Here is a 26,852-nt window from a genome sequence, read left to right on the forward strand (position 1 = left end):
CTTGACAACAGAGGAAGTAGTCATAGCGACATAGCAAACAAGTACATAATATTAATAGTTAGTTTGCAAGCCGTTTTGTAAAAAGCAAAGATGACAGCAAACCCTTCTGTTTTTCTTCTTATGGTTAATGGTCAAATCGAAAGTGCAAATGTAAGTTGCAAAAATATAAACTAAAACTGTAGATCAAAATTGATTGATAAAGTATGCTATATTTTTTCTTCGTTTCTTGCTAAAGAAATTAGCAAATTCTATTTAAGTAGAATCATGTTTTGTTCTAAATTAAACAGTATGGGCAGAATCAGTGGGTCTAAACGTGGCAGGGGAGTGCTGGTAGTAGTTTATCGTCTTCACTGTAGTTATATTTTACTCATTAGTGTTGACTAAGAGTAATCAGAATTCTAAAACAATGCACGGATTGCTCTTTGTTTTGTTCTAGTTCCCAGAGTTTGATGATCTATATTGCAAGTATTGCTTTGTGTACGGCCACGACTGGGCTCCAACTACTGTAAGTACTGAAGGGGATTTTTTGTTTTTACCTAATTCTTTACAAACACACTACCTTTTTTTCTGTTATTTGTAAAGGCGAAAAATCAATTGCTTTTTAACCCGCTTTTTTGCGCTCGTTTCATTATATAGGTAACACTGAAAACTTCCACTAGAGGGAAGCATATGAATTAAAACATGTCAAGCTCCCGAAAGAAAGGTGGCGGAGAAGGGTGCAAACATGCGGAGCCCGGGAGCAGCACAAAAGAATATCCACTAGAAACTGTCTAAAGGGCATCAGATGATTCTAAAGGGTTAGGGTTTTAGGGCGAGGTTGATGTGGGAGAGGTGAAGGGAAGCAAAAGGTGGGAGTGCTTGGAAAATGTCTTAGAATCTGATGTTGTAGCGTTTTGTGCAAAATTACCAGACATACACATCCTGTTGACCAGTTTTTATATATATATATATATATATATATATATATATATATATATATATAAAAAAGTGACTTGGGCTTTGTTTTCGTTTATATGGTCTGCTAAAGGTTAATGCTGCTTGATGTTTTAGGGTCTAGAAGAGGGAATATCTCAGATAACCTCCAAGAGCAGAGACATCCAGCAAAACTTTGTGTGGAACTTTCCTATTGACATCTCTTTTAAGAGCACAAACCCATTTGGCTGTAAGTACCACATATTGTACTACTGCAAGATACAGTATATGCCAGCTAATTGCATTACATTTTTGTCAAACTATTTTATGCAATTAACCTCTGCAAACATCAGGAATACATACACGCATTTTCATAAAAAACGAGTGGAACTATTTTAGTTGTCAAGTATACAACTGGTTAATGAAACAGTTTATGCTGTTTTCACTTTTTCCAGGGCCCCAGATTGTGGTTAGTGTATACGGCCCTGATGTCTTTGGCAATGATGTAGTTCGAGGGTATGGAGCTGTACACATCCCATTCACACCGGGCCGGTGAGAACTAAAATCTTGTAATCAGTAATGAAAAGAGTTATGCATGACATAATTTTGTATTTCTTCAAGTTGCCCAGCAGTGTTAAATTATTAGCCAGTTCTGAAAACTGCTGGACATGACCCGTGATGTGTCTGTACTGTCCCAGTGCATCAGAATACCTGGATAATGCAGAATAGGAGGCGCGTGTGTTTTATCAACAAAGAAATAACATATTTGGTTGTTTGATTTACCCTTAGACACAAGAGAACCATTCCAATGTTTGTTCCTGAATCTTCTTCAATGCTGCAGAAGTTCACAAGGTAATCATACTAGACATGAGATAATAATACACCTGTTCAGACTGTGACTACAGTCAAATGGGTATTAATAACAATTGTTGTACCGTTAATAATGTATAGAATAAAGTTAACATACACAAGTACTTGGACACAAGTACCTACTGATGATATATAGCTAGTAACCTATTCTATCACATTAAGCATACAAAAATACAAAGCTTTACAAATCATTAAATTAATGCAATTCAGTAAAACTAACACCTAGAGTTAAGGTAATTACATACTGTAATTAAACGTACCATATACCAAACTTTGAAACTCGTCAAAGAACACAATTCAGTACAACTTTGACACATTACAGAACTTAAGGAATCATTAAACTTCAATAATGCAGTTAAATGTTTCTATACTTTGATACTTGCTGTTAAGGCATTGTAATATCATGCAATTGAAATGAATAAAATAAAAGTTCTTAGCTGCTAAATAACAGACAGAATCTCCAGCCCTTACTGACGAGATAGAAGAGAAATAAAGAACGATGTGACTGTGTTTTAATTTGCTGCAACAATTTAAAGCACACAATGCTCCATGGTTTTGGTGGTCTAAATAATTCTGTAACTTTCATTTTCCTCAGTCTGCTGGTCTTTTTTTTTTTTTTTTTTGGCAGCTAAATCTCATAGCCATTCTAGCAGCAGAAGCTTTGTGCTAATACACCACATGTAATTCATCATGTGATTACAAGTGTGTACAGTTGATCAAAGATCGGATAATTGACTACTGTATGTGTAATTTTAGAGATATATATATACTATATTATATATATAGATCGCATATATAATCTTATATACCGAAACAGTTTATTTAAAATTTAAATCTTATGGTAAAGTACGGGACTACAATTAACACAACACACTAGTGTGAATCACACTTACTTTAACAAGTGCTGGACATTCAAATGGATAAATGCTTTTCTGTGGTGTTCTATCTTTAGTTGATATATAATCTAATACAAATTGTGATATTGCCCATGCCTACCCCATTGTGTCCACCCAGTGATAAACATTTAGTTTGTCATTTTATATAAATGGCAATCAACTTCCAGTCAGAGAAAAAAAAAATTACATTTTTTAAAAATAATTAATGTTTTTGTTCTGTTCTTTTATTGATCGTACATCCTGAGATTGTGTTCTGGTTTTCCTCAGCTGGTTTATGGGAAGACGTCCCGAGTTCACAGACCCCAAGGTTGTTGCCCAAGGAGAAGGAAGGGAAGGTAGGTTACACTAAAGAAGGTAATTGCAGGAATGTTTGCAAACTTGTCTATTTGATCAACCCACACCACGCCAGGATAAGCCACAGCTGGCCTTTTTAGAATGAATTCCCTGGTTTTGTAAAATGCTCTTAAACAAATGTATGTCCCTTTTTATGCTTGCATTTTAAAGAGCATACCCATAAAATCCAGTATTTTACATTAGCTAAAGCAGATTTGAAGTATGTAACTATCTGTGTGGACCTATACATGTTTTTGTTTTTCAGTTACAAGAGTACGTTCACAAGGATTTATTACTCTTTCTTTCAATGTTGTCACAAAAGACATGAAGAATCTTGGTTATGACACCACCACTGCAGACCTTCAGAGTCCTTCAGTGTCTACGGTTACTGATGCTTCGTACAGAACATAACTAGATTCTGCACAGCCTCCCTCTGATGAAATGCAATTTTTTTCAGCTGTATAAGATGTTGTGTTGTAATATAGTCAGTCAAATTCACATGTACTTTAAATCTACTTGTGAACAGCATACCTGTATGTTGCACTCTGCTGTAAATAACTTTTTTAAAATAACTTTTATTTAAATAAAATCTGAATTGGTTTATGTGCGTTTATTCCTGCATTTTCCAGATCAGTGTAGGAAAGGTAGCACATTGTCAATGCATTGGCTTTTCATCTCAGTAGACCTGGGTTCATATAGTTGCAATTAAAAAAGCATTTAAAAAAAAAAAAAAAAAAAAAACTGCATACAAGTTTAAGCAATGCAATTTATTTTTATAACCATTGCAGCTACAGGCCCTTTATTTGCTGCTGTTTAGATGTTAAAACAATCGCATTTTCTAATGTGACTTAACTACAAAAACCATTACACAGAAATAAGATACAAAACAATATGTTACAATAGTACAAATGATAAATTATATTATACAGTAATAATGCCAACACGTTGAGCACAAATCCATAAAAAAGCAGCCTGCTCCCAGTAATATTAAACAGTTTGGTAAATAGACAGACACAACAACATGAAAAAATAAATGTTTATGCATATTTGCCATGAAAATGTTAACCTTCCACAATAACTACATTAGTACATAGAAACAGTATGCGTGAAACATTAGAAATGGTTACAGCAAACAGACAGTAATGACAAAGAGCTAGTTATTGTATGTAGTTAAAAACATTGCATTACTAGATGTTTGCTTGTTTTTTTCTCCCCCCTCCGTACATGTTTCTCCTTACAATGGTAACAAATCAAAGAATTTCAGGTATTCATATTATATCTCCTATTGTTCAAAGCTACAGTGTCTATAATGTTAACTCTTTTAATCCTTATCAGATCAAATGTACCCTAATCCAAAACTATACATCTTAAAGCTTTATAAAAAAAGAAAAAAGAAAATCAAAATGCCTGAGTAAATGTCAGTAAGGTACAATAAATTCTTCATCTCAATACAACTAGAATTTGCTAAGCCTCTCTTTAAACATTACCATGTTATGTCCAGTTGAGGGAACTGTTGTACACAGACTGGGAATGGAGGTCTAATGGGTAGGTACATGTTTTATAGTCTGCATAATTGTTGTTTTGACCATGTTTCAGCACAAATTATTTTAATTATATTTTTCTGTATATTTAAAAAAAAAAAAAAGGGGAAAAAAAGTTTGTAACAACTATCTGTGTCATACTTGAATTTAAAAAGTTCTGTCAGTGTTGTGACATTTTTCCCCACAGCCGATTTACCCACTGACAACTTTGAGTTTCATTACATCGTCTAGATGGTATCTTCATGCTGTATAACACTATACACGTAGCACAAACTGCAGTCCACAGTTGAGCCATTAGCTCAAATGGACAATAGTTTTGGTTTATAATACCACCACCAAAATTAAAAGCAACATAATTTACACTAAGCTCAAGGTTACCAGTTCAATATTTATACATTTGTTCACGGTAACAGTCATGAATAGTCTTCTATGATGACCAATCAGTTTATCCTCTGCAATTTATCTTACACCTACTTTAAATAAATTATGTTACCTAAAAGTACAGAAACAGTCATCAGTTAATATATTGCACATACTGCCTTTTGCTCAATTGTTTGTCCTAATACTAAAAGTAAGCCCATGCACAGAGGTATGTGTCCATCAGATTAGAGTAACTAAATAATGATACCATTACAAGACTGTTCACCAGATTTTTTAAGCAACGCATCATGCCCTGTGGATCAAATCTGCTGTGTGTTTTTGTTGAACATTTACATAGTGAAGTCCTAAAAGCAACTATGTGCCTTGATAGTAGTGCCTGAATGAGGAGTTCTATAAAATATCCAATTGAAGTTAATTTTTCAGCCCTGGGTAATGGTCTTTAAGATTTAGAAAGCACAACACGCTGTTTAATGCAACTCCAGGTTCTACGGATACACTGATGTAACTGAATGTCTCATAGAAATAGTCCATACACAAATGTTCTGTACTTCAGATAAAGTTTAAAAACATGAAACCAAATTAGTCATGAAATGACTGCAAAGGCACAACACTAAACTTCATTACCAAGTAGAATTTCTGCACTGTTTAAAAAAAAAAAAAAAAAGACATGTTTCAGTTAGGACAGATTAAATGTTTTCTTGACATCAGTCTTTGAGCTATAAAGTTTGCTTTATCCAAGAAAAAGCCTTCCAAACAATTTATAAACGTGATTAGAAATGTGTATCTGTGCTTTCTTATTTTTTTATTATTTTTTTTTTAAGCTGTGATTGGAAACTACTTGGTCACTACTTTTTACTAGTGGTGGGCAAATATCTGAAAATTTGATCTCCCTCTCAAACAATGCAGAATGCAAATAGCATTTGTTACCTAAATTCCAATCAATTACTTTAAATGCTTAATTATACTTTAGTGTGTGATGTGTCTTTGCTTACGAGGCTGACAATGATAGGCTTGTATAGAGTTTATTGTATCTCAATATAAAATAAGCTTGATTACAGAGCGTTAGTATTTTAGCAGTATTATTGATAAAGTCTCTACAAGCTTTCCGTACATCTCTCTGTAGAGTGTGTGGCGGCTGATATTTCTGGTTTCGCTATGCTGAAAAATGTATCTTCCACTTAAAAATAAACCCATTACAGCACAGCAAACTGATATTATTGTTAAAACTTCAAGAAAACAGATTTTTAGCTTGGTAGTTTGATACACCATGTTTACTTCACCAAAAGCTCACAAGTTTATCAAAAAAGTCATTGATGAAGCAAACATTTTAAAATCCCACGATATGGAAATTATCGATATTGAGCAATATCATATCAAAATATCGATAATGACGCCTATCACTACTTTACATTATAGTCACCATTTACATCACAAACAAGTCGTATTTTGGCATCCTCTGATTTGTTGCTAGTAAAGAGTCAGGTAAATAGACATATGTTGCATATATACATTTATAATAGGTGATGTATGATGGATTACAGCATAACTATATTCTAGACAACAAAAAATGTCTTTCTCTGAACAATTTATGGAGAGCATACAATCTTTGAGCAGGTACATTTTAGACTAGAAACAAATAAGGTATGTCACTGTTAGCATCAACAAATAAAGGATTAAAGCAATATAATTAAAACCATCAATTAAATAGTGTGTCAAACCTGGATATAAATACAGTCGGTGATGCAATTACAATAAAACATGAGAAAATCGGCAGGTATAAAGACTAGGCCTTTTTAGTGTTAAAAGACATTTTGTTTCCAAATTCCCTTTGTTCCTTTATAAAAAATGAATACATTACTTTATAAGTTACAGCAACCATTAAGGATTTTTCATATTTCATTCTGATGGCATGACACGAAAAGTCTATAAAACTAAGCAATAATAAAATCTAAAAAGGCTAATTAGGTCTATATAAAACTGCAGTATGGAGTTCCACATACAAAAATTGTTGTGCAAGAGAGTACAAGATAAACCGGTATATATTTTACTATAAATCTGGATTACTTTAATGTTTACCCAATTAAACATCATTTTGCAGACTATATTCTAAAACAAAATGGCAGATTTAACAAATAACTATTAGAAAAAAAAAAAATAATAAGTTTTTAAAGTCACTACTACATTTTGCTTTAAACAGTTATTACTGTTAACCACCATTTATTTTGATTCCAAATCATTAAAACCTGGAATCTCCAACATCCTAACAGTAACAGTGCAGACCATGCCACTAAACAATTTATACCTGGTACTGATACACACAGTTTATAAAGAACAGTCTTTTCACTTGTTTTTCATTAGCTATGGACTTTACTAATGGAGTTTAAAAGACAACTGTGTGAAAACTACGTAGAACCTCAAGCAATAAAATGCTAAAAACTCAGATTATACTTATTTTTACATATACAGACTTGTCATAAGTATTAAAGATGAGGTGTCTACTTATGACAAGACTATGCGTACATGATTAAAAAAAAACACATTACCTTCTAAAAGGAATTAGATTAAGTGAATGCCTTGCTTAAAACAAAGGGAGCAGGATTCCTTACTTTTAAACCTTCGAAGAAATGAAAGCTAAGTGTTAGAGGGTTCCTTAGTGAATACTATACTGGTTTTTGTGGAGCCGACATATATCTAAGGGTACCAGGAAAGCACACTTACACACACAGCAATTACCAAGTTTCTGAATGAATGTCCCCCAAAAAAATTCGATATATCACTGCAGGTTTTCTACCTCCAAGGGCCGACGGGATCTTCTGCCAGCAAATCTAAATGTAATTTATATATGTATATTTTTTTTTTTAAAAAACACTCCACAAAACCAGTCTCATAACACAACAGACCACTAAACTGTAAACTACAGAGGTTTTTGTCTTTGATGGGGACTGATGAGTTTGTTGAAGATCGTCACAGTACCTTCTTCACAACAGGAAAGGGTTAGTCGTACTAGTTGCCTGGGCAGAGGATGAAGGAATCCCTGTACTGATAAGTGGCTGGGGCACTGATCTCCCCATGCCTACTCCAGGAACCATTCTGCCCATTGGTGCGATGGCTGCCATGCCCGGCACTGGGACCATGCTCGTTGATACAGGCGGTGCCATGGCAGAGATGGGCATGGGCTCCATGCTCAGAGAGGGCATGGTGCTGAAGCCTTGAGGAATGATGCCCATCATGGGGCTTGCTCGCATCTGGTTTAATGTCGGAGGCTGCGGTTGGTTTATCTGGAAAGGGTTGATTGGAGCTGGGGCTAGAGTTGGAGCTGGAGCCGTACCTCCTATTAAAATAAATTTATAAAAAAGCTATAAAAGAAACACACACACACACTTTTTTTTTTTTTCACTCACATACCAAGTTATATTAGAGGACAATAAGATGACATATGTTTAGTATAAAAATACCTCTAAGATATTAAACTAAAATGGGATTCTACCTCAGCGGAACCTCTTTGATGGTAATGTACCATTCAGAGATTACTACTTTGTCTTAATTATTAAGGCTATAGACTTCTGTAGAAAATTAGTGCTTCATTATGCGTGTTTGGCCAACCAACCTCAAGATCCCACCCCCCACCCCCCCGAACAAAAGTTAACAAAAAAGAAATGCACTTCTGAGCACAGAAACTTATATTTAGAAAAAAGCAATTTTTTAACATTAAATCTTCATATAGATCAAGTATAGATCAAAATGTAAATCACATGTCAAGCAGGACAACATTTGTACATGGAAGAGAAGGGGTCTTTTATAAGGAAAAAATAAGTTAATGCTGCCTAACCAGGCCTTTTAACACATACCTGGAGCTAAGAAAGGGTTCGAGACAGTTGCCTGCTGCAGTGGCTTGGATATGAGCGAGTCCAGGTTGACCAGGGCTGCATTAGGACCAAGGAAAGTCTCAGGGGTTTTTCGAGCAGTGCTGCTCTGATTAAGAGAAGCATAACTGTTCTGCTGGGAATCGAACAAGTCTGGACTGCCGGAACCTCTGGGTCTTGAGGGCAGTGTAGAACTTCCACCAGAATTACCTTAAAAGCAAAAAAAAAAAAAAAAAAAAAAAAAACTTGCACTGTAATCTTCACTGAACGATCACCAGGCTCCATAAGAAAATAATGCTGGGTATATTGGTTACAAAAAAAAAAAAAAACATTTTGGTTCAATGCAAGAAATGTTTACATTTTCCAATTTTTCCAGTGAGGGGACCCAAAAATGTACACATTTTTAAAAACTCTAATCCTAAACATATCCAATGCAAAAAAAGTACTGTACAGGCTGTCCTCGCACTTACGACACAATTGGTTCCTGAAAGTCAAAGCACATTTTCCCATAGGAACAATGTTATAAATTGGGATTACGTTCCTGACTCTTCAGCCAGATAATATAGTTTTACAAAAAAATGACCAGTTATATTGTACTCATGCAAATAACTCTTTACACTCAGCCTGGTGATTACGTGCATATTACTCAGGCACATACCTGGCTTGTTTAAAAGTACAGACTCAGGGCTTTCCAACAATGTGTTCAGTGTGTGTACGTGGTACTCCAAGCAGGAAATAAGCCCCTCATCATGTGACAGAGCTCACAGCTTAGGTTTCGTTTTGAGTCGATTGCTCTTATCAGACATTGTTAATGGCAAATAAATTTAAAAAAAAGTTACATGCATTAAAAAAAAAAAAAAAACCTGCTAGACTAAGTCAGGGCGACCACGGCAGGTACCGCAGTTCGGACACTGAGCGTGCGCACATGACGCACGGCTCAGGTCTCGCCGTGTCGTAAATGCCGGATCGATGTTGTGAAGTCGAAGCAGGGTAATAATGTAAAAACAGTCGCAAGAGCAGTGTGTCGTAAGTCGAGGATCGTCTGTAATCTGTATAAACTTACAACTGTATTTTATGCTTAGAAATAATGGTACGCCAAATCTTCACGAAATCCATACCAGAACTATTCCCTACAAAGCCACAGTATCTAAGAATCAACTCCAAATTCTCTCTTGATAAAAATAAAAAGGCCACTTGTAAGATGACCCTACACTCTCCCAAGCACCCAAATTATCAGCAGCAGCTGGAGGTGGGAGTGGGGTTGGCTTTTTAATTATTCTTATTTTTATATTTTGCTGCTCTTTAGGTTATGGTTAATACATTTTTCCAGTCTGTTCAGGCGACTTGAAACGCATGTGTGAGCAAGGATGCATGCAGTCCCAATTTGCCATCTGTAAATGAGCGAGTAAGAAGTGGAATGGCATGGGTAAGACCTTTTTCCTCAAATGCAGCAATTGACCAGAAAGTACACCTATTGCCTGCATAAGAGGTTGCCTTTGTTGTACAATACAGATATTTGCTAGATGGAATAACCTAGAAACATCGTCTGGTGACCAATTAAATAAGTTAGTTTAGTAAAACATCAGCCACTGGCAACGTCAATATAATTTCCAGTGTAACGAGGAACAACTTCTCAATTATTTGCTTTTGAATAAAAAAAAGTTTAACAGTAGAACTAATGTAGAATTGATCACTATAGCGTTGCCTACATTTTTTATTAAATCTAGTACGGTAGCAGAGTTGGTTTTGCACGGAAGCTACCGTATTTCACTCTGCCACAACCTCATATTTGTTCATTTATATTTGGATGAGTTACTGTTTAATTTTAAATGGTATGTATAAATATTTGGACTGTAACACACACACTTACTTTGCTTTGAGGAAGAAGTCCGAAGGCTGTCAAAATCAGAAAAGTCATCTGTTGCGGTACCATTCAGTGTGCTGAAAGGATCAAAGTTGGCATTGCCTGCATCAAAATAAGAATGGTCATTATTAAAGTAATATTATACGCTGAAGTATTTAAATAAGTGAGTGTAGACAGGAATAAAATCATGTAGAGCTGTAAAATAAGCTTCAGTAATGGCCAATTTTGCACTAATACAAATAATTGCAGTGATATTAGTGTCAAATAAATGTTCATATTTACCGATTGCAAAATAAAGAGAAAGCTTACTTCATGTAATTACTATAATTGTAGCTTCACTGTATACGGCATACCCTGCAATGTGAAAATAGCTTCAGAATGCAATAAAGAACAATAAGCAACGCCACCACTTACATAGTAGTGTCTGTGCTGTGTAACATTTTAAAGTACATACTGTAATTCAGTAGATTCTATTACCCATCTGGGAACTGTAGATTAGTTACAAGCAAAATGAAACAATGAAGCACCTATGAGTGCTTTTTGTTTTTTTTTCTTTTTTTATATATATACACACACACACAAGTCCCAAATTGACCAGATATTTTGTATGGAAACATTCTGAATGGTGTAAAACAGGCAATACCCCAGCCCCACATACCACAAATAATGTAGTAATGTTGTAACCAAGTTTTATCCCAATTGGTTAGTTATCTAGATAAATATGTTTAAAGTGCGACGTACAGGTGGCTCCATTTATCTGGAATATTTATTTGGGCTTTTTATTAGTAGTCCTTTGAAACCCAAGACTGAACTGAAAGGCTTTTGAATTTGTATTTGTTGTTCTTCAGTAAACAAGGAAAGATAGGAGTCAGAGGCTGCTGCAAAACCATTAACATTATTTCACATTGTTCAAGTCAACAGGTATTTAACTCACCTGCAGATGAAGCAGTACGTCTGCTACCTGGCCCAGAAGCCCAGGGATCTCCAGAAGACTTGGGTGCTGAGCTCTGAGCCCAAGGATCAACACTTTTAAGAGGAGATGCTGTGTTTGATGTTGCACCCCATGGATCAGCAGATGGTGCTTTAGAACCTGTAACATAAAAAATATATCCAATATTAAAAAAAAAAAACATGTAAAAAGAAATTCCTAGATCAACTGCATGCCATATTTCCACTGCAACAAGGTCAAATACAGTTCACTCCATGACTTTAGACCCATTTGCCACTACGCTGTCAGTACATCATACTTCCAGCATAAGGAATGCTGTTTGTGCAGCTGATGCTGTACCTCACTGCACAGGACCTCATACAAGCAAGGGTCTTCAATTACTCCAAAATAGGAAGCAGAGCCACAAAGTGCAGCATCACTGCCCATCGGAGAAGACACTGCAGGACCGGCCTGTAGCAGGATTAATCACAGCAGAACTTTAATGAGGTGAGGAAGAATGATACAAAAAAAAATAAAAAATACTCCCAAAATGTTTTTTTGCATCTACACCAATAATAATAAAAAGCAGTATGCCATTCTATCATGTGGTTAAAAAAAAACACATTAAAAGTCCAGTTTATTAAATATATTTAATAGGCATTCAAATGTGCAGTTGATGCTTTTTTGTTAGTGTAACTGCAGAGACGCATGTGTTTCCAGCTGCTGGTAAAAAACATTGAAATAGGTAAGTGAATTACAGTTAATTTAACAGTTTAAATCGTTGATTGCTAAGGTAAACCAGACTGCAGTTAAAAACAATAATTTTGATTTCCTTTGTGTGCTGGGTTGTGTTGCATTGTGAGGCCGATTAGAAACATGTGTAAAGTATACGGCTCCAGGCCTACAGGTTAGTATAAATTGACAATCAGTGTCTTAGAACGGCAGCTGTTCTAAGCGCCAGCCGCCTAAGGGCCACAGGTCCAAGGGCAGTCTGAGCGAGGACAGGTACAGCGAGGACCTTTTCCAAATCCCTCCCAATGGCTCCCCTCTCCAATGTCCCTCACCCTTCTTATCTACTGTCCACCTAAGAGCAACTCTGCTTTTATTGCAGTTTTCAGAATTCCTCTCCCTCATCCGCACTCCTCCTGACAAAACCCTACTCCTAGGTGACTTCAACATTCATGTTGACTTGCCTTCCTCCCCACTAGTGACCAACTTCAACATGATTGTAGACTGTCTTGGACTCTCGCAATCTGTCAACGTCTCCACTCTCACGTTGGATCTGCTCATCACCCCTCTACAACGCCACCCTTACTCATATCATCGACACTGTTGCCCCGCTTACAACCAAACCGTCAAGAAAGATCAAAACTGCCCATGGTACACCCTCGACCTTCGAGTGCTTAAGTTTGCCTGCGGCAAGCTTGAGCTCAAGTGGAGGTCGTCTGGACTAACGGTTCACAGAGATCTGGACCGACCATCTCGCGAGCTACAGGCATGCACTTGCCACGGCCAGAGTGAAATACTTCTCTGAAATTATAACTATGGGACACGGTAAACCCAATGCTCTCTTTAAGACCATTGACCAAATTTTACATCCAGCCACTGACAGATCCATCTCCTGTTCATCCTGCTCTCTTACCGGTCATGATTTCACCTCTTTCTTTCAGAACAAAATCTATTCTACGCTCTCCCACCACAAACCCAGTTTATTACTTGACCACCATCTCTCCATTGCTGATGTGTCCGGCTTACTGTCGAAATCAACTACTGTCACGTGTCCCCTGGACCCCTGGCCAACTAACCTTGTCAGTCTCTGTGGTTCTGATCTTGCTCATTCCATTATGCACACTCTCAACCTGTCCCTAGACTTGGTTCCTGTTGCCCTTAAGCTTGCCGGAGTTACGCCAGTACTCAAAAAATCCTCCCTCGACCTGGCTGACTTATCTAATTTCCGTCCCTTTTCTTTCAAAAACTCTTGAAAGGGCTGTAGCCAGTCAGCTGATGAAACATCTCACGAATAAAAATCTGCTTGAATCTCTAGTCTGGTTTCCGGCCGCATCACAGTACTGAAACTGCTCTGCTCCTCTCCGGATTGCGAATGATCTCCTGCTCAATGCTGATGCTCCCTCTGTGCTTGTCCTCCTTGAACTAACAGCCACTTTTGACACCACAGATCATGGCATTCTTCTTGTCCACCTTCAGAAGTATGCTGGAATCTCAAACCTGTCTCTCATGGATGTCCTCTTACCTATCCAGACGCATGCAATCTGTTTTCTATGCTGGACGCAGTGGCGCTGCAAACCTAGTCACGTGCGGTGTCCCCCAAGGATCTGTTCTTGAGCCTCTTCTCTTCAATATTTACATGCTTCCCTTGGGTCACCTCATCCACCAACATAGCCTCATGATTCATTCCTATGCTGACAACACACAGATCTACTTAAAACTCGACCCTGGAAGCCCCTCTGTCATGGTCTGTCTCAGCTTGAATTCAAGACATCGAGGCCTGGATGTCTGCAAATTTTCTTCAGATGAACACTAGCAAATCTGCACACCTTCTAGTAGGATCTAAAACTCAACTTAAGAATCTCAATATAGCTGCCCTGAACCTTAGAAAACTGTCTGCTGCTGCCTTCCCCCGCAATATGAAGCCTTGGTGTACTTCTTGACCGCAACTTCTGCTTTGATGCCCACATCTCCTCCATGGTCAAATCTTCCTTCTACCATCTTCGAAACATCTCTAAAGTCCGTCCCTACCTTACCCTCCCTGACGAGGAGATATTTTCTCATGCATTTGTCTCCTCTTGACTCGAATACTGCAACTCTCTATATGGTGGTCTCCCAGCACGCACCATAAACCGACTGCAGCTAGTTCAGAATGTCACTGCCAGGATCCTTACCAAATGTAAAAAACGTGATCAAATCAACATCCATCTTGCCCAGGTACACTGGCTACCTGTAAAGTTCAGGATTATTTTCTCTTCCTCACCTACAATGCCCTTCATCACACAGGTCTGGAGTACCTCCTCAACCTGCTGACCCGCAAGCTGAGGTCCTCCAACTCTGGCCTGCTTGTTATCCCCAAACAAAAGTGCACCACACTTGGAGAACGCTCGTTTCGCTTCATAGCTAAATCAACCCTCAAGACCCACCTGTTCTCTCTTGCTTTCCGTGCTCTTTAAGCCTGCTATCTGCTGTTAGATGCTGTGTTACTGCTACTATTTCAAGTATTATGTAATTTCCACTGTATTTAATGTACTATTTCATGTATTATGCTACTATCAAGTATTAAGCACTTTCCACTGTATTTAATGTATTTTTTTTACTGTACAGCATGTACTATGCATTTCTCTCTATTGTAAGTATTAAAAGTATTACAGATTTTCTTGTTACTGCATCTTGTAAAACGCTTTGTGATGGTGGTCCACTATGAAACGCGCAGTATAAAATAAAGAATGATTGATTGATAAATGTTGATTGTGCTATATGAAGTACTGTATTAAACCTTTGCGGTCCATTTATTCAGCGCTTGTCAGGTGCGTCAGGTCCAATTTATTTTCACACACTCTGTTTATATTTTCTTTCAGAGTAAAACAGGTTTAAAAGGCATTGAATTGCAAAAAGGACAATCAGTACTGTATCTCCAGCCAAGCCCCACCCCTTGTTCATTGCATTTTTCACATACCTCTTTATAGACATGCATACTGATAAATCCTCTCCTGATCACTCGTTTTATGACCAAGCTCCTCAATAATGCGATCCAAGTCATTATTTTATTACTATAACATCTCAAAAAGCTCTGCAAATGTCTGTGATATTGAAGCATGCAGAATCTGCTTCTGCTCGATGCAGATGCAGCTATATCCTTTGTTTATGGCCGTGTTATCTCTGTGGTGTAAGGGGCTATCAGATACGCACTTTTTTTTCGGTCTTACTCAGCCATTGAAAGGTTTTCTCCAAGGGAAAAAACGATTAGTGACCTGTGCTTTACGTTTTTTTGCTGATGCTGGCCAGGGAAAAGGAAAGGGAAAATTGTAAATGTCAGACCTGGTCCGACATAGGACCGCAAAGGGTTAATCCAAGTAACCAAATTGTGATTTCTTATACCAAATTAGCTTACAATTGAATAAGAAAAGCTTATCACATATTTCAATAAACGGATTACTTTTTTTTTTTTTTTTTTAAAACACACAATAAAAGGGCACCCCCGCCCCCCATCATCTGCTTTAAATATTAATGGAATAATTGTTTCTAACTGTACTTTAATAAACCAAAGTCCTGTGTAATCCCTCCCCTCCAAAGTACTGGTACACCACTAACCATCAAGTGGAGGCATTTGTTTTAATTATACACAAGGGTTAACTCCCAAAACACATCTAAATAAACCTGAGCAACCTGTTCTTTGTTTCTTTTCTTTCCTTTTCTGAGAAACCTGGAACGATGCTGTTGATTGCCTACCTGTACAAGCTCTGTGGTTTACATAGAAATGCAGCACTCCCAGTTTTCCAACATATCTCTGCAGAACTTAAAAGACCAGACCAGGACTCTTCCCTGAATTTGTTGAGCCAGTAGATGTATATATTTAGATATCACAGATGTTCACCTTGGAAAATGTACTGCTCTGTCTAAACAGAGCAGTGAAGTGAAAAAGTATTCCTACAGCAGACTTTGCAGATTTACAGGAAACAAACTATATAATATACCATGAAAAATAAAAGCTACTGCATTTTTGAACACCACATTCTATAAAAAACTGTGAGATAACCTCTGGATCACTTCTGCGCAGTTATTATCCACGCTAATTATTTTGTAAAACCTGCTATCAAAAATTACACAGGCTTCCAAACTCTGGGACGGAGATTTAAAGTCAATCTACCATAAAAATAAATCAGCACAGGGGCTGCTAGGAAATATGGTAAACAGACGCTGGGTCTCTTTTAACGCTGGGTTATGAATAATAATATAATGCTCGTCATACTGAATGTTCCGGTCAATACACACACGGCTGTTTTTGTTGTTTTTCAACAGCGATGAAGAGACCTTGAGGCTCAGGATGAATGATAAGAAAACTGAATTTAATTTATTTTAAAATGTACACATAATGCATATAGTTTTACAAATACAAACTTGTTTTCTGATATTAACAGGGTTGCCTTTTAGCATATGTGCACGTGCTTGCTTTGTTTTTTTTTTTGTATTAACAGTATTTCATGCATTTGAGTCTTGCAATGAATGTTCGCATTTTGCTCCTTTTCCAGCGTTCTTATTTATCAATGTACACATTATAAAAACAAATTAGTCACTTTTGCTTTGATTTTGTGATAAAACTGGTACTTGTATTGATTTTACTGTTAATCTTAAAAACAGTCTGGAGCACTGAGCGTGTTGTGGGCCCACAATATGAACTTATTTTTCAATATTTACAGGGTTGCATTTTTTTTTGTATTAACACAGTATTTCACGCAGTTGTTTTGCAATGAAGATTCATTGCTGGTTAATTTTCCATCGATTGTCCATGCTTACCAATGTACACTTTTTGAAGGTAAAAAATAAATCTGTTAATAAAGATAATACTTAATGCTTTTATTAATATTTTCTAAATGTATTATATTTTATTTATTTTAAAACCAAGATTACTACTTCTACTTGTTCATTTTCCAATGTTTTGCATATCCTTGTTTACCAATATATACAAATGATAGCTAGAGAGATAGCTAGATACTTTATACTTGGGGGTATACAATACAAACTGTTATTACCCAGTAACACAACTTCTAATGACTTGCTGGAATGCTGTCATTTATTTATGTCGTTTTTATAAGGTTGTGTGCAGGCAGCCTTTTCATGATTGGATCTGTAGTATTTGCAGATGCTAGTGACCTTACATAACAAAATGCAGAGTCTCAAATAGGCGCCAGGGCTACTGGCAAATACTGAAAATAAACACCGGGGTGTTTATTTAAAGTTTTACGGGATGTACAGATAGCTCTTCATACGCAAACTCTTCACTGATGTTTTGCCAAAATGGTTGAGCATAAATTGGATATTAAACACATCTATAATTTGATTGGCGTGTACCTTGAGCTTTGAAATGGAGTCGGTCTCCCTGTAAAAGCAGAAGAAATGGGTTTTGTAACAGAATCACCACTCACGAATCTCACCACAGGACTGCCAGGGGTCAGGGGCAGCCGCTGCAGCTCCTCCTCCCCAGGGGTCCGGCTTCTCTGCTGCAACAGGAGCACCCCAGGGCTCAGACTTTGGGGTGGCAGGGGTCGTGGGCAAGGCATCCATCAGGTTCATCAACGGAGGCTGTGGGGATGAGAAGCAGCATTTTTAAAATACTCCTGCTACACAAATGCGTTTTATTAAAAATATATAATATATATATATAAATATAAATATATATATATATATATATATATATATATATATATATATATATATATATTAATATATAGGTATGCTTACATTGCAGTAAATTGAGTTTTCAATGTAACATTAACCATAAGGAAGAATATTAGGTTGTAAGAAAATATATCGGCGCCTATTTGAATTGGTTTCACAATGCATTAACTGACACACAGCAGGCAGTGAATCTGTTGATTTGGCTGTGCATGACATTTTACTAATGAGATGAGTTTCAAACCTGGCTGTGTTACAAGATTTTTTGGCCAAAAACAACACATTCAAATGAACTCCCCCAAGAAATAGAAATTCGGGATAGAAAAGCAGAGAGCAGAGGTTGAGCCAAAAATAACCAAGCTATATATTTCTATGGGAAAAATGTCCAGTCTGCTTTACAAGGGAACATGTAGTACCTTGGCACCTCCAGGCTTCCAAATAATTTATAAAAAGGTTATCAGCATGTAAAATTAAAAAACTCAGACCACAGCGTTGCTTACTTTGTTGATCTACTTGAGTGAAGGTTACTCAAAACAGTTAGTGTAGAAATTCAAGGTTCATATTCTCAAATATACTGGTCATTTAGACTGGTTAAACTGTTGCTACGTATTTTAAATGTATAACCATACCCTCTGTTGGTAACAGGGCGTTCCTGTAAAGAAGATGCTGAATCTCGATGCCATGTATAAATAATTACACTCCCACAGAGGCAGAACAAGTCAGATGTTGACATGTACCTCTTTCTTCTTCTTGGACGTTTTCAGGCTGTTTCTGCGACTCTCCTCGAGAGCCATCTGCAGCCTCAAATCATCCCCTCGACGCACCCGGTCTTCCTAAAACATCAACAGCGATACTGTATCAGAACGATGCTCTGCACTGGCCACTGTCATACTCAAACTACATAACTCTTCAGGTCTAACTAACAGTATCTCTAAGTTGTCATATTAGTAAGGGGGGGGGGGGCACATAAGGGTGTGAAGAAAAATTTACTGGATAGGGTTACATTTCACAGGTAAATACAACTTTTGCATCTATTGTTCAAGGAGACGACAAAGGGTTCTTGTAAAGGGTAAAGGCAGGAATATAAAGGGTTTTGGAAAAATATTATTTACACTAAGTGTAATACCCTTTGGCTGTACCAAGATAATGTACAGCATGTCATTTAATTGGTCATATACATGGCTACTAGTTGGACATTATTATATATTTTTTTCAATATCGCCACATATAATCAACACATCTTTATGTAGGGTAAAAACATATCTCATTTTGAAGGTGGTTTGTTCACCTATTAATACCATAAGCAATACCTACTGTACAAAATACCTTAAAACCAAAACTCCTAGAGTTAGTTTTGCAGCAACGGACAAGGAAAAGCTAGTGATTCACATAAGCATTCCCTCATTGGGGAGGCTTAACAAGTGTAACCGTTGATACTTCTACCTGTTCTGCTGCTTCTCTGCTCATTGCCAAGGCCAGCTGTAACTGGAGCTCCTCCTCCCCGCTGGTCTGTGGCCGGGCCTGCTCCAGCTCAGAGGACGCATGTGGCGATGTAGCTGAAAAAACAATTTGGATAAAATGACTTGAGGTCCTTGTGTAATTTGTCACGGTGGTCATGTGTTGTCAGGGATGCTTGTGCCTCTGCGTTGGATTGGGTGGAATCAAGTTCCAGCATGGTCTTTGGCTGAAGAGCAGTTAAAGGCCTGATCATCTTGGGTTTTGAGGAAGACAGTCTGGACAGTGAGAAGATCAGCACTTAGGAAGTGGTCTAAACTACAAATAAGGCGGCATAAGGCCATTCACAACTTTTTAGTGAAAAGCTAAATTTTTAGAATCAACCTAACTTATACTTTACTGGCAAAGAGTCCATCTTAAAACAAGACATACCGAGTGCCGATTACTTTAGATTCAGAAGCTGCAGCCTAGAGAGACTCTCAAACAGACCATTACACACAGTAGAGACTAGAAACTGAGAATCAAAGTTCAGAGATTAGAACTGGCACAATCAACAAACAGAAAGCTTTTTACAGTTCAACAACATGCTTATCAGTAGAACAGTGAATGACATTACATTGTTAGTACAGTTATTGTAGACCAGCAGAATCACGTGAGGAAATACCAGCATTACCATCACCACCTCTGTGCACTGAATACATACCGTCAATGGACTACTCTCAGTACCAAGGTATATCATCTGTTTTTAATAAAGTTAAAAATACTGTAGGCTATAGCAGAAACTATACAACATCTGGAAAATGTGTGCCTATTTATGTATTTCTTAAAGTGACAAATAGCATTGAAATCTGAGTTGGTTGAGCAAGCTCATTTTGATATCTTCGGCCATCCGATGAGGAATGGCTAAACTGCAGAAGGAGACTTGCTATGCAGGACACTGTTGATTACTATCCCTCGTCCATGCCCTTTCCTCTGAAGGCCACCAATATGCCAGTCATGCTCTACAACAGTGTTACCCACTGCAGTTAAAGTACCTAAGGTTCTGAACAGTAATGGAACACCCTGCATAAAGGCAATGTGCTGAACAAGCCAAACACCTGCAGGCTGCACTTTGCTTCACTAGGATTATTCCTACTCCACAAAAACAGCTGTCTGGTGTATTTGCAGTCCTCATGATATATGCACTGCCATGTTCTCACAGACAAGCTAACTACAGTGCAAAGAAATCAGCCACAAACCAGTTCCTCATTCAAGCAGGACCTCTTTCTTGCCGTGTGTAAAACCAAGGGCCAAGCCCCAAGGGTTCAGTTACACATCACAGGAATTTATTTTTTTGCTTTACATTTAAAATACACCTCATCTGAGGGATTATTGCGGCAGTATCAGGAATAAAATAACACATCAAGACGGCTAAATGGTACAATACAGGCAATCCAGATCACTGTAATCGTGATCCTAACAGAGTGAAGACAAAATTCCCCATTTACATTTTCCTTAGAGGAGACAAACAATTCTTTCATTAAAACAGATTAATAATGCCACTCATTAGGGCTGCTACAATGAAATTGAAAATCGATTATTCCATTCCTCATTACATACATCGATATAAATACTGGATAATCAATTCAATAATTACATTTTGAAACATCCATAGTTAATAACATTATTTAAGTTTATCAACTAAACTGCACCGAACGCCTTGCTTTGCTATTTACTGTATTTCTGCTAAAGACAAGTAGTGGGCGTGTTCTTCTTTTCCAACTCGCGTTAACTAGCATCTGATTTGCTGGTCCCATCCTACTAGCGAATCAGTTTTGAAAATGCTTTGTAAGTACACCCCTCCGTGTATTCGATGTATAATAAATAAATAAATAATTTTTTTTAAAAAGCGTGTCGCCTTGGATCCTTAGAGGGACAACAGGCTTGTATTCCTGGCAAACAGCCTGTAAATTTGTGCACATTGAAAAAATATGACTGTATATAGTCTGCGCTTCCTTGGAGTTTCAAAATAAACTGTTACATAATGAATATTTAACAATATTCAATAATGTTAACAAATTAAAGAAACGATCAATGATGATAAAAGCAACTTCGGAGTAACGATCAGCTTGACCTATAGCGGGGTCTTCATGTTTTTTTTATTCTCCTGACGCTACCAAGGCGTAGTTATCCCTCGCATCAATTGTTGTGCACAAGCTTTTACTTAACAGCAATCATACTAAAATAATCACGTCCAGGGTGGGATGGATGAAAGAAATATGTATGTGGGCAGTACAATCATCGATATTTAGCAGCAGCTGTAGTTGTTGATGCATAGTTCACACACCCAAGACTCTGCAAGTCTTCTTGGATAAAGGCGTCTGCTAAATTAACAAATAAGAAGTGTGTATCTAAAGTAATACGTAGATCTCAGATTTACTGTAGTTCTAAATCAGTAATAAAAACAGATACCTCTACACTAATCTATAGTACACCTCAGCCTCAATCCTCTAGAAGCCTGCTGCTGTGTGTGTCCACTTCCTTGTCCTATCAGTGAACTCTGTATTTCCAACATGTTCTAACAGCAGTAGCAGGAGTAAGAACATAAAGTACATTTCTTCAGCAAGTACACAAAAAAGGTAAAAAAGAATCCATTAACGCCACATATTTTTTATAAACAAAATCACATTATTGAGGAAATATTATTGATGCCTCTTATATTGTATCTCAAGTAATGTAGGTTAACTGGGTTCAGATTACTCTAATCACTGAATAGTCTTTGCTTTGATATCTGGCCTGTAGGGGTCATAGTGCTCCATATGGATATCCAGTGAAGACTGGAAACTCGACACTGCTGGGATTTGAACCACAAGCTTCTGATCATATTACTCACCCCATACTCCATGTACCACTGTCAGCAATGACTTTAATGGGCAATTCGTTGGGTACCTCCAACCCTATCCACTCTTAACTGCAAGTATGTGCTATTTCACAAAGGAAACCCAGCCAACTGCAGCATCACATGATACTGGCTGATCATGAAAGAGCTACATACCTAAACAGAACTGCTGAAGAGATCAAGGGAAATAGACCCCATTTATGATCAGGTACAAACCTGAATGTATTCAAAACATATGTAGATATTGTGAATCATTAAATTTGCAGTTGAGGTGGGGGAATACAGGATGCTATTTGTATTACAAAATTCTAAAAAGCAGTAGTCAGTCATTAGGCTGAAATAACTTCTTAGTCATGCACCACATTTCACAAGCAACTGTACAGAATACAAAAGGGTCTTGGCTTCCTGACAGTTGACAGTGGGCTAGGGATCTGATCACAGATTAGTGAAGGGCTTCCTGCCACACAGCTGCAGTACAAAAACCAGAATTACCCCCCCCTCTCCATGTCGCTACTTCTAATTCTGTACAATTGTAACCAAACAGTGAAATTATTTCATTCATTTTATTTTTTCATTATAATATATATATATATATATATATATATATATATATATCTATATATATATATATATATTATATATATATATTTTTTTTTTTTTTTTTTTTTTTTTTTTATTTAAATCATATTTTAATGTTAATATGTTATCTCTGAAGTTTTGCATGATTGTATCTTTGACTACCAGCTTCAGGTCTCACTTGTAAAACATTCCATTCTTAATGGGGACTTCCTGGATAAACAAAAGGTTAATAAAGCAAAACAACCACTTTAGATTTTTGCAAATGTCTATCCACTTCTCGTCAGCTTCACAATACATCCCCCCAAAGCACTGCAGAGACATATACTAATTGAAACACCCATAGTTAATAACATTATTTAAGTTTATCAACTAAACTGCACCGAACGCCTTGCTTTGCTATTTACTGTATTTCTGCTAAAGACAAGTAGTGGGCGTGGTGTTCTTTTCCAACTCGCGTTAACTAGCATCTGATTTGCTGGTCCCATCCTACTAGCGAATCAGTTTTGAAAATCCTTTGTAAGTACACCCCTCCGTGTATTCGATGTATAATAAATAAATAAATACATTTTTTTAAAAAGCGTGTCGCCTTGGATCCTTAGAGGGACAACAGGCTTGTATTCCTGGCAAACAGCCTGTTAATAATTTTACATTCTGATGTCACTGAAGACACAAAAGACGACAGCAAAAAACATTTGTTTCAAGGTTTGATTTGTTTGTTTTAAAAACACATTTAAAAACGGCTGGTAATACAGGCTTTATTGTCTATTCTGGTAATGCTTTGCTGCTAGGGTATCAGACTGAGAAGAATCACAAATTCAGCTTCCAATACATTTTAAAATAAAGTGATCTGCCCAGCCAATTGCACCAAGGTCTTAACGAGCATACAGACCACAAGGAAAGTATTAGAAGACACATTTATTATTGTGCACAAAGGGAGGATGTGGTCAGTAAACATCAGCCTTTTACCTTCCCATACACTGTAGACAGCTGTTCAAGCTACAGTATATCCACTAGACACTACCTACCCCCCCCCCCCAAAACACCACAACCACCCTGTGTTGAAAATGATGAGCATTATTTATTCTCTGAAACTCTTGTGTTTTACTTACAGCCATGATATGAAGCAGGCGAGCCTCCAGACTTGCCATACTCCTGTTCGGAGTAGCTTGTGGAGAGGTTGGGCTGACTAGACCCACGCCCGAATGACAACTGGTTGTTACTGCCAACGGCAGTGGTCACCTGAGCCATGCGCTCCTTCGTCTTCAGTGCTTGAGACCTCTCCCCTTTCAGCCGCTCGTCATCTTTCAGCAGAGACACCAGCTGCTTGGACTTCTCCCGCACATTGATGCCCTGGTCCTTGCCATCGCGGTCAATGTACTGAAAGTCCTTGAGTGTCTGTATGGCAAAGATGTTCTCCTTGCACTGCTGAGCCACCCTCTCCGAGCCCGTCTTGATCAGGTAGTCCAGAAGAGTCAGAGCTTTGTACACATGTCTCCAGTTCTTGCCGTGATCGTTGAGTCGCTTCCAGATCATGCTCATAATCTCCGAGAAGGCCACCACGTTGTATGTAAGGTCAGCGATTGCCGTCATGAGCGAACTGGATGGCCCCCAGGGGTCATTGGAAGTGGCCTCCCGCACTCTGATCTCCGCCTCAGAGTAATTTTTCACAACATTTTTCATCTGTCGCCGAATTGACTGATGACTGCATTTTGGGGGGGGTGGGGTGGGGGGGGGGGGTGTGTTGTATTTTTTTTTTTTTTTTTTTTTTATGGGTAAATAGTAGTGTACAACTTATTTTTCTTAATTGCTTACAAGTGTTCAAGGGTATTTTTTTAAAAAGGTAATCCAGCTGAAATCTGTACTTCCAAGCTCTCTTGACTGTCTTCTGTTAAAACCATTTCCACCCAGCCAGGGGATCCTACACAGTAGGGTCGACCATTATCTGAAACAGAAACAAAGAACATTTAGCTTGTTTTTGCATGACACTGTACAACACTTAGCAGCTGACCTTAATCCATGTACTGTAAGGAATCAACTCTTCCCAAATACCATAAATTAATGTTTTTATAACACACATAGATATATGTAAAGATGAAAAACATTTCTCGACATGAACAGTAAATACAGTACTGAACACATCAAAAGGTGCTGCAATAAAATAAATACAGTAGCCTAATAAGCGCAATCCTGTCAGCAATACCTCATACCTGTAACAACAGACACAAAAAACACATAGACTACTAGGGGTTAGTCAAAACCAATTAAACCCAGTAAAAATGCTTAAGATTACGCCCATTCCTTACATAAATAATGATAATGGTAGTGCTTTCTGCTGATTCACAATGTGTGCTCTTTTTGTTCTTTCAATGAATGTGTTAAGTGTAACAGAGATGTGTGGGTGTGGGGGGTACTTCAAGAAGGTTTCTTGACATCCCCCTCTGGTCAAAGTGCTTTAGTAATTACAACTGGCTGGAGCCAGTTTCTAAGAACTGTATATAAGGGCTTACACTTAAATCAGGTAGCAGCCAATATAGCTTTGTCCATAGCTGAAACTTAAAACTTTAGCTTTTTACCCATTTGGGTGTATATCTTCACATTTAGGGCAAGAAATCAATAATGTAAACAGAGAGCAAAAGTATTTTAATGTTGTATGAATACTAAAATTACATTCCAGCGTACTGTAGCTTCTGCTGAGTCTTCCTATTCAGACAAGTAAAATAAGAAGTGGCAGACACAGAATGATATGTCTGTATGTATATATGGTTATTGTTAAACATTATAAACATTTAAGCCAGCTCAGTAGTGTTCAGGAGTCTGTAAACAGTTTTGCATAGTTTTCTATGTTTACTTAATCTAGAGCACTGTATTGTACATTGCCTTCTCAACCTTGCAGGTTATCTATGGAGCAAAACTGAAACAAAGCCCGGAAGGAGGACTGTATTCACATTTTACATTTAACTGGCAAATACAATAAAACCATTTACATCCATCAGCAAACTCAATGCTGTATTGGGTTACAGACAAAAGTGCAATTTATTGTAACAGCCTGCAAAACATTCTGAATCTGTCACTTTTTTTTAATCAACTGTAATAAAACCCTATTTAATGAGAAATGTTTCAGTATAAATTAGATCCACTGAATTATTATTTTTTAAACACCATCGTTTGAAGCTTATCTATAGTGTCGCTGTATTCTGGATTACATACAAAACCCTTTTCTGAAACCAGGTTTCATCACAAAAAGAAGTAATAATTCTAGTATTAATTCCTGTAAAAGTACTCAACCTACTTACAGTAAAAAAAATTTAATGTAACAAAACTGTAGAAACATAGGATGTATTGGAAAGTTACCACTGGACTCCACAAAGGGTTTGTCATACAAGTACAGTATATATGTAGGCACAGTGGAAGATCATTTGACCACCTAATCTTTGTGGCCATATGATGTGTGAAGAGGTTTTTAACACCTAGATCAACCTTAAAAATACTTCATGCTTTTGGGTTTGCTGGCCTCGGCACAAAACCAGCTTAAAAACTGCAGGAAACCCTTTTATTTAAGGCAGCAGTTTCTAATTCCATTAAAATTCCGTGGATACATCCTGGCAGCACGGTTCAATTGAGTAGTCAAAATAAATTTTTATTTTTAAAAAGGATACATTTGATTTGTTTATTCAATTAATTTATAATGTCCTAAAACACTAAAAGCCCAGATACTGTATTTCAGTTCCAATGATTTTTTATTTATATATATATATATCGTAGATATATATATATATATATATATTATACTATATATATATTATAGTTGCCCATGCCTGCTGTGGCTTACATATCTTTAAGAAAGAATCAACAAATGTTGTTATAACCAACACTGATTGGTTATGTCTACCAATAGTCCAGACCGGTTGGGAGGTGCCATCACAAGTCTTCGACTTCCTGTTCCATCAGTG

At 37.3% G+C, this 26,852-nt stretch overlaps 2 protein-coding genes across 3 annotated transcripts; one reads left to right on the forward strand and one right to left on the reverse strand.

The window, feature by feature from the left end:
* On the forward strand, positions 1-7,470 carry b9d1 (B9 protein domain 1). The gene is made up of 7 exons (XM_041278425.1): positions 1-150; positions 437-505; positions 1,051-1,162; positions 1,368-1,464; positions 1,702-1,764; positions 2,946-3,013; positions 3,277-7,470. The coding sequence occupies exons 1-7, from the start codon at positions 91-93 to the stop codon at positions 3,420-3,422; spliced, it is 615 nt and encodes a 204-aa protein (XP_041134359.1). The 5' UTR covers positions 1-90; the 3' UTR covers positions 3,423-7,470.
* LOC121331199 (epsin-2-like) lies at positions 3,760-24,638 on the reverse strand. 2 transcript variants are annotated; one of them, XM_041278424.1, is made up of 8 exons: positions 24,012-24,638; positions 19,434-19,546; positions 18,728-18,823; positions 17,750-17,897; positions 11,595-11,750; positions 10,667-10,762; positions 8,782-9,006; positions 3,760-8,264 (listed from the first exon to the last, which is right to left on the reverse strand). In XM_041278424.1, the coding sequence occupies exons 1-8, from the start codon at positions 24,580-24,582 to the stop codon at positions 7,912-7,914; spliced, it is 1,758 nt and encodes a 585-aa protein (XP_041134358.1). In that variant the 5' UTR covers positions 24,583-24,638; the 3' UTR covers positions 3,760-7,911. The 2 variants fall into 2 exon arrangements, with proteins under 2 accessions (XP_041134358.1, XP_041134357.1); XM_041278423.1 differs by having other exon boundaries at positions 17,741-17,897.
* Positions 24,639-26,852: the final 2,214 nt, after the last annotated feature.

This window comes from Polyodon spathula, chromosome 18 (genome assembly GCF_017654505.1).
Source record: "Polyodon spathula isolate WHYD16114869_AA chromosome 18, ASM1765450v1, whole genome shotgun sequence".
In the NCBI taxonomy this organism is placed as follows: Eukaryota; Metazoa; Chordata; class Actinopteri; order Acipenseriformes; family Polyodontidae; genus Polyodon; species Polyodon spathula.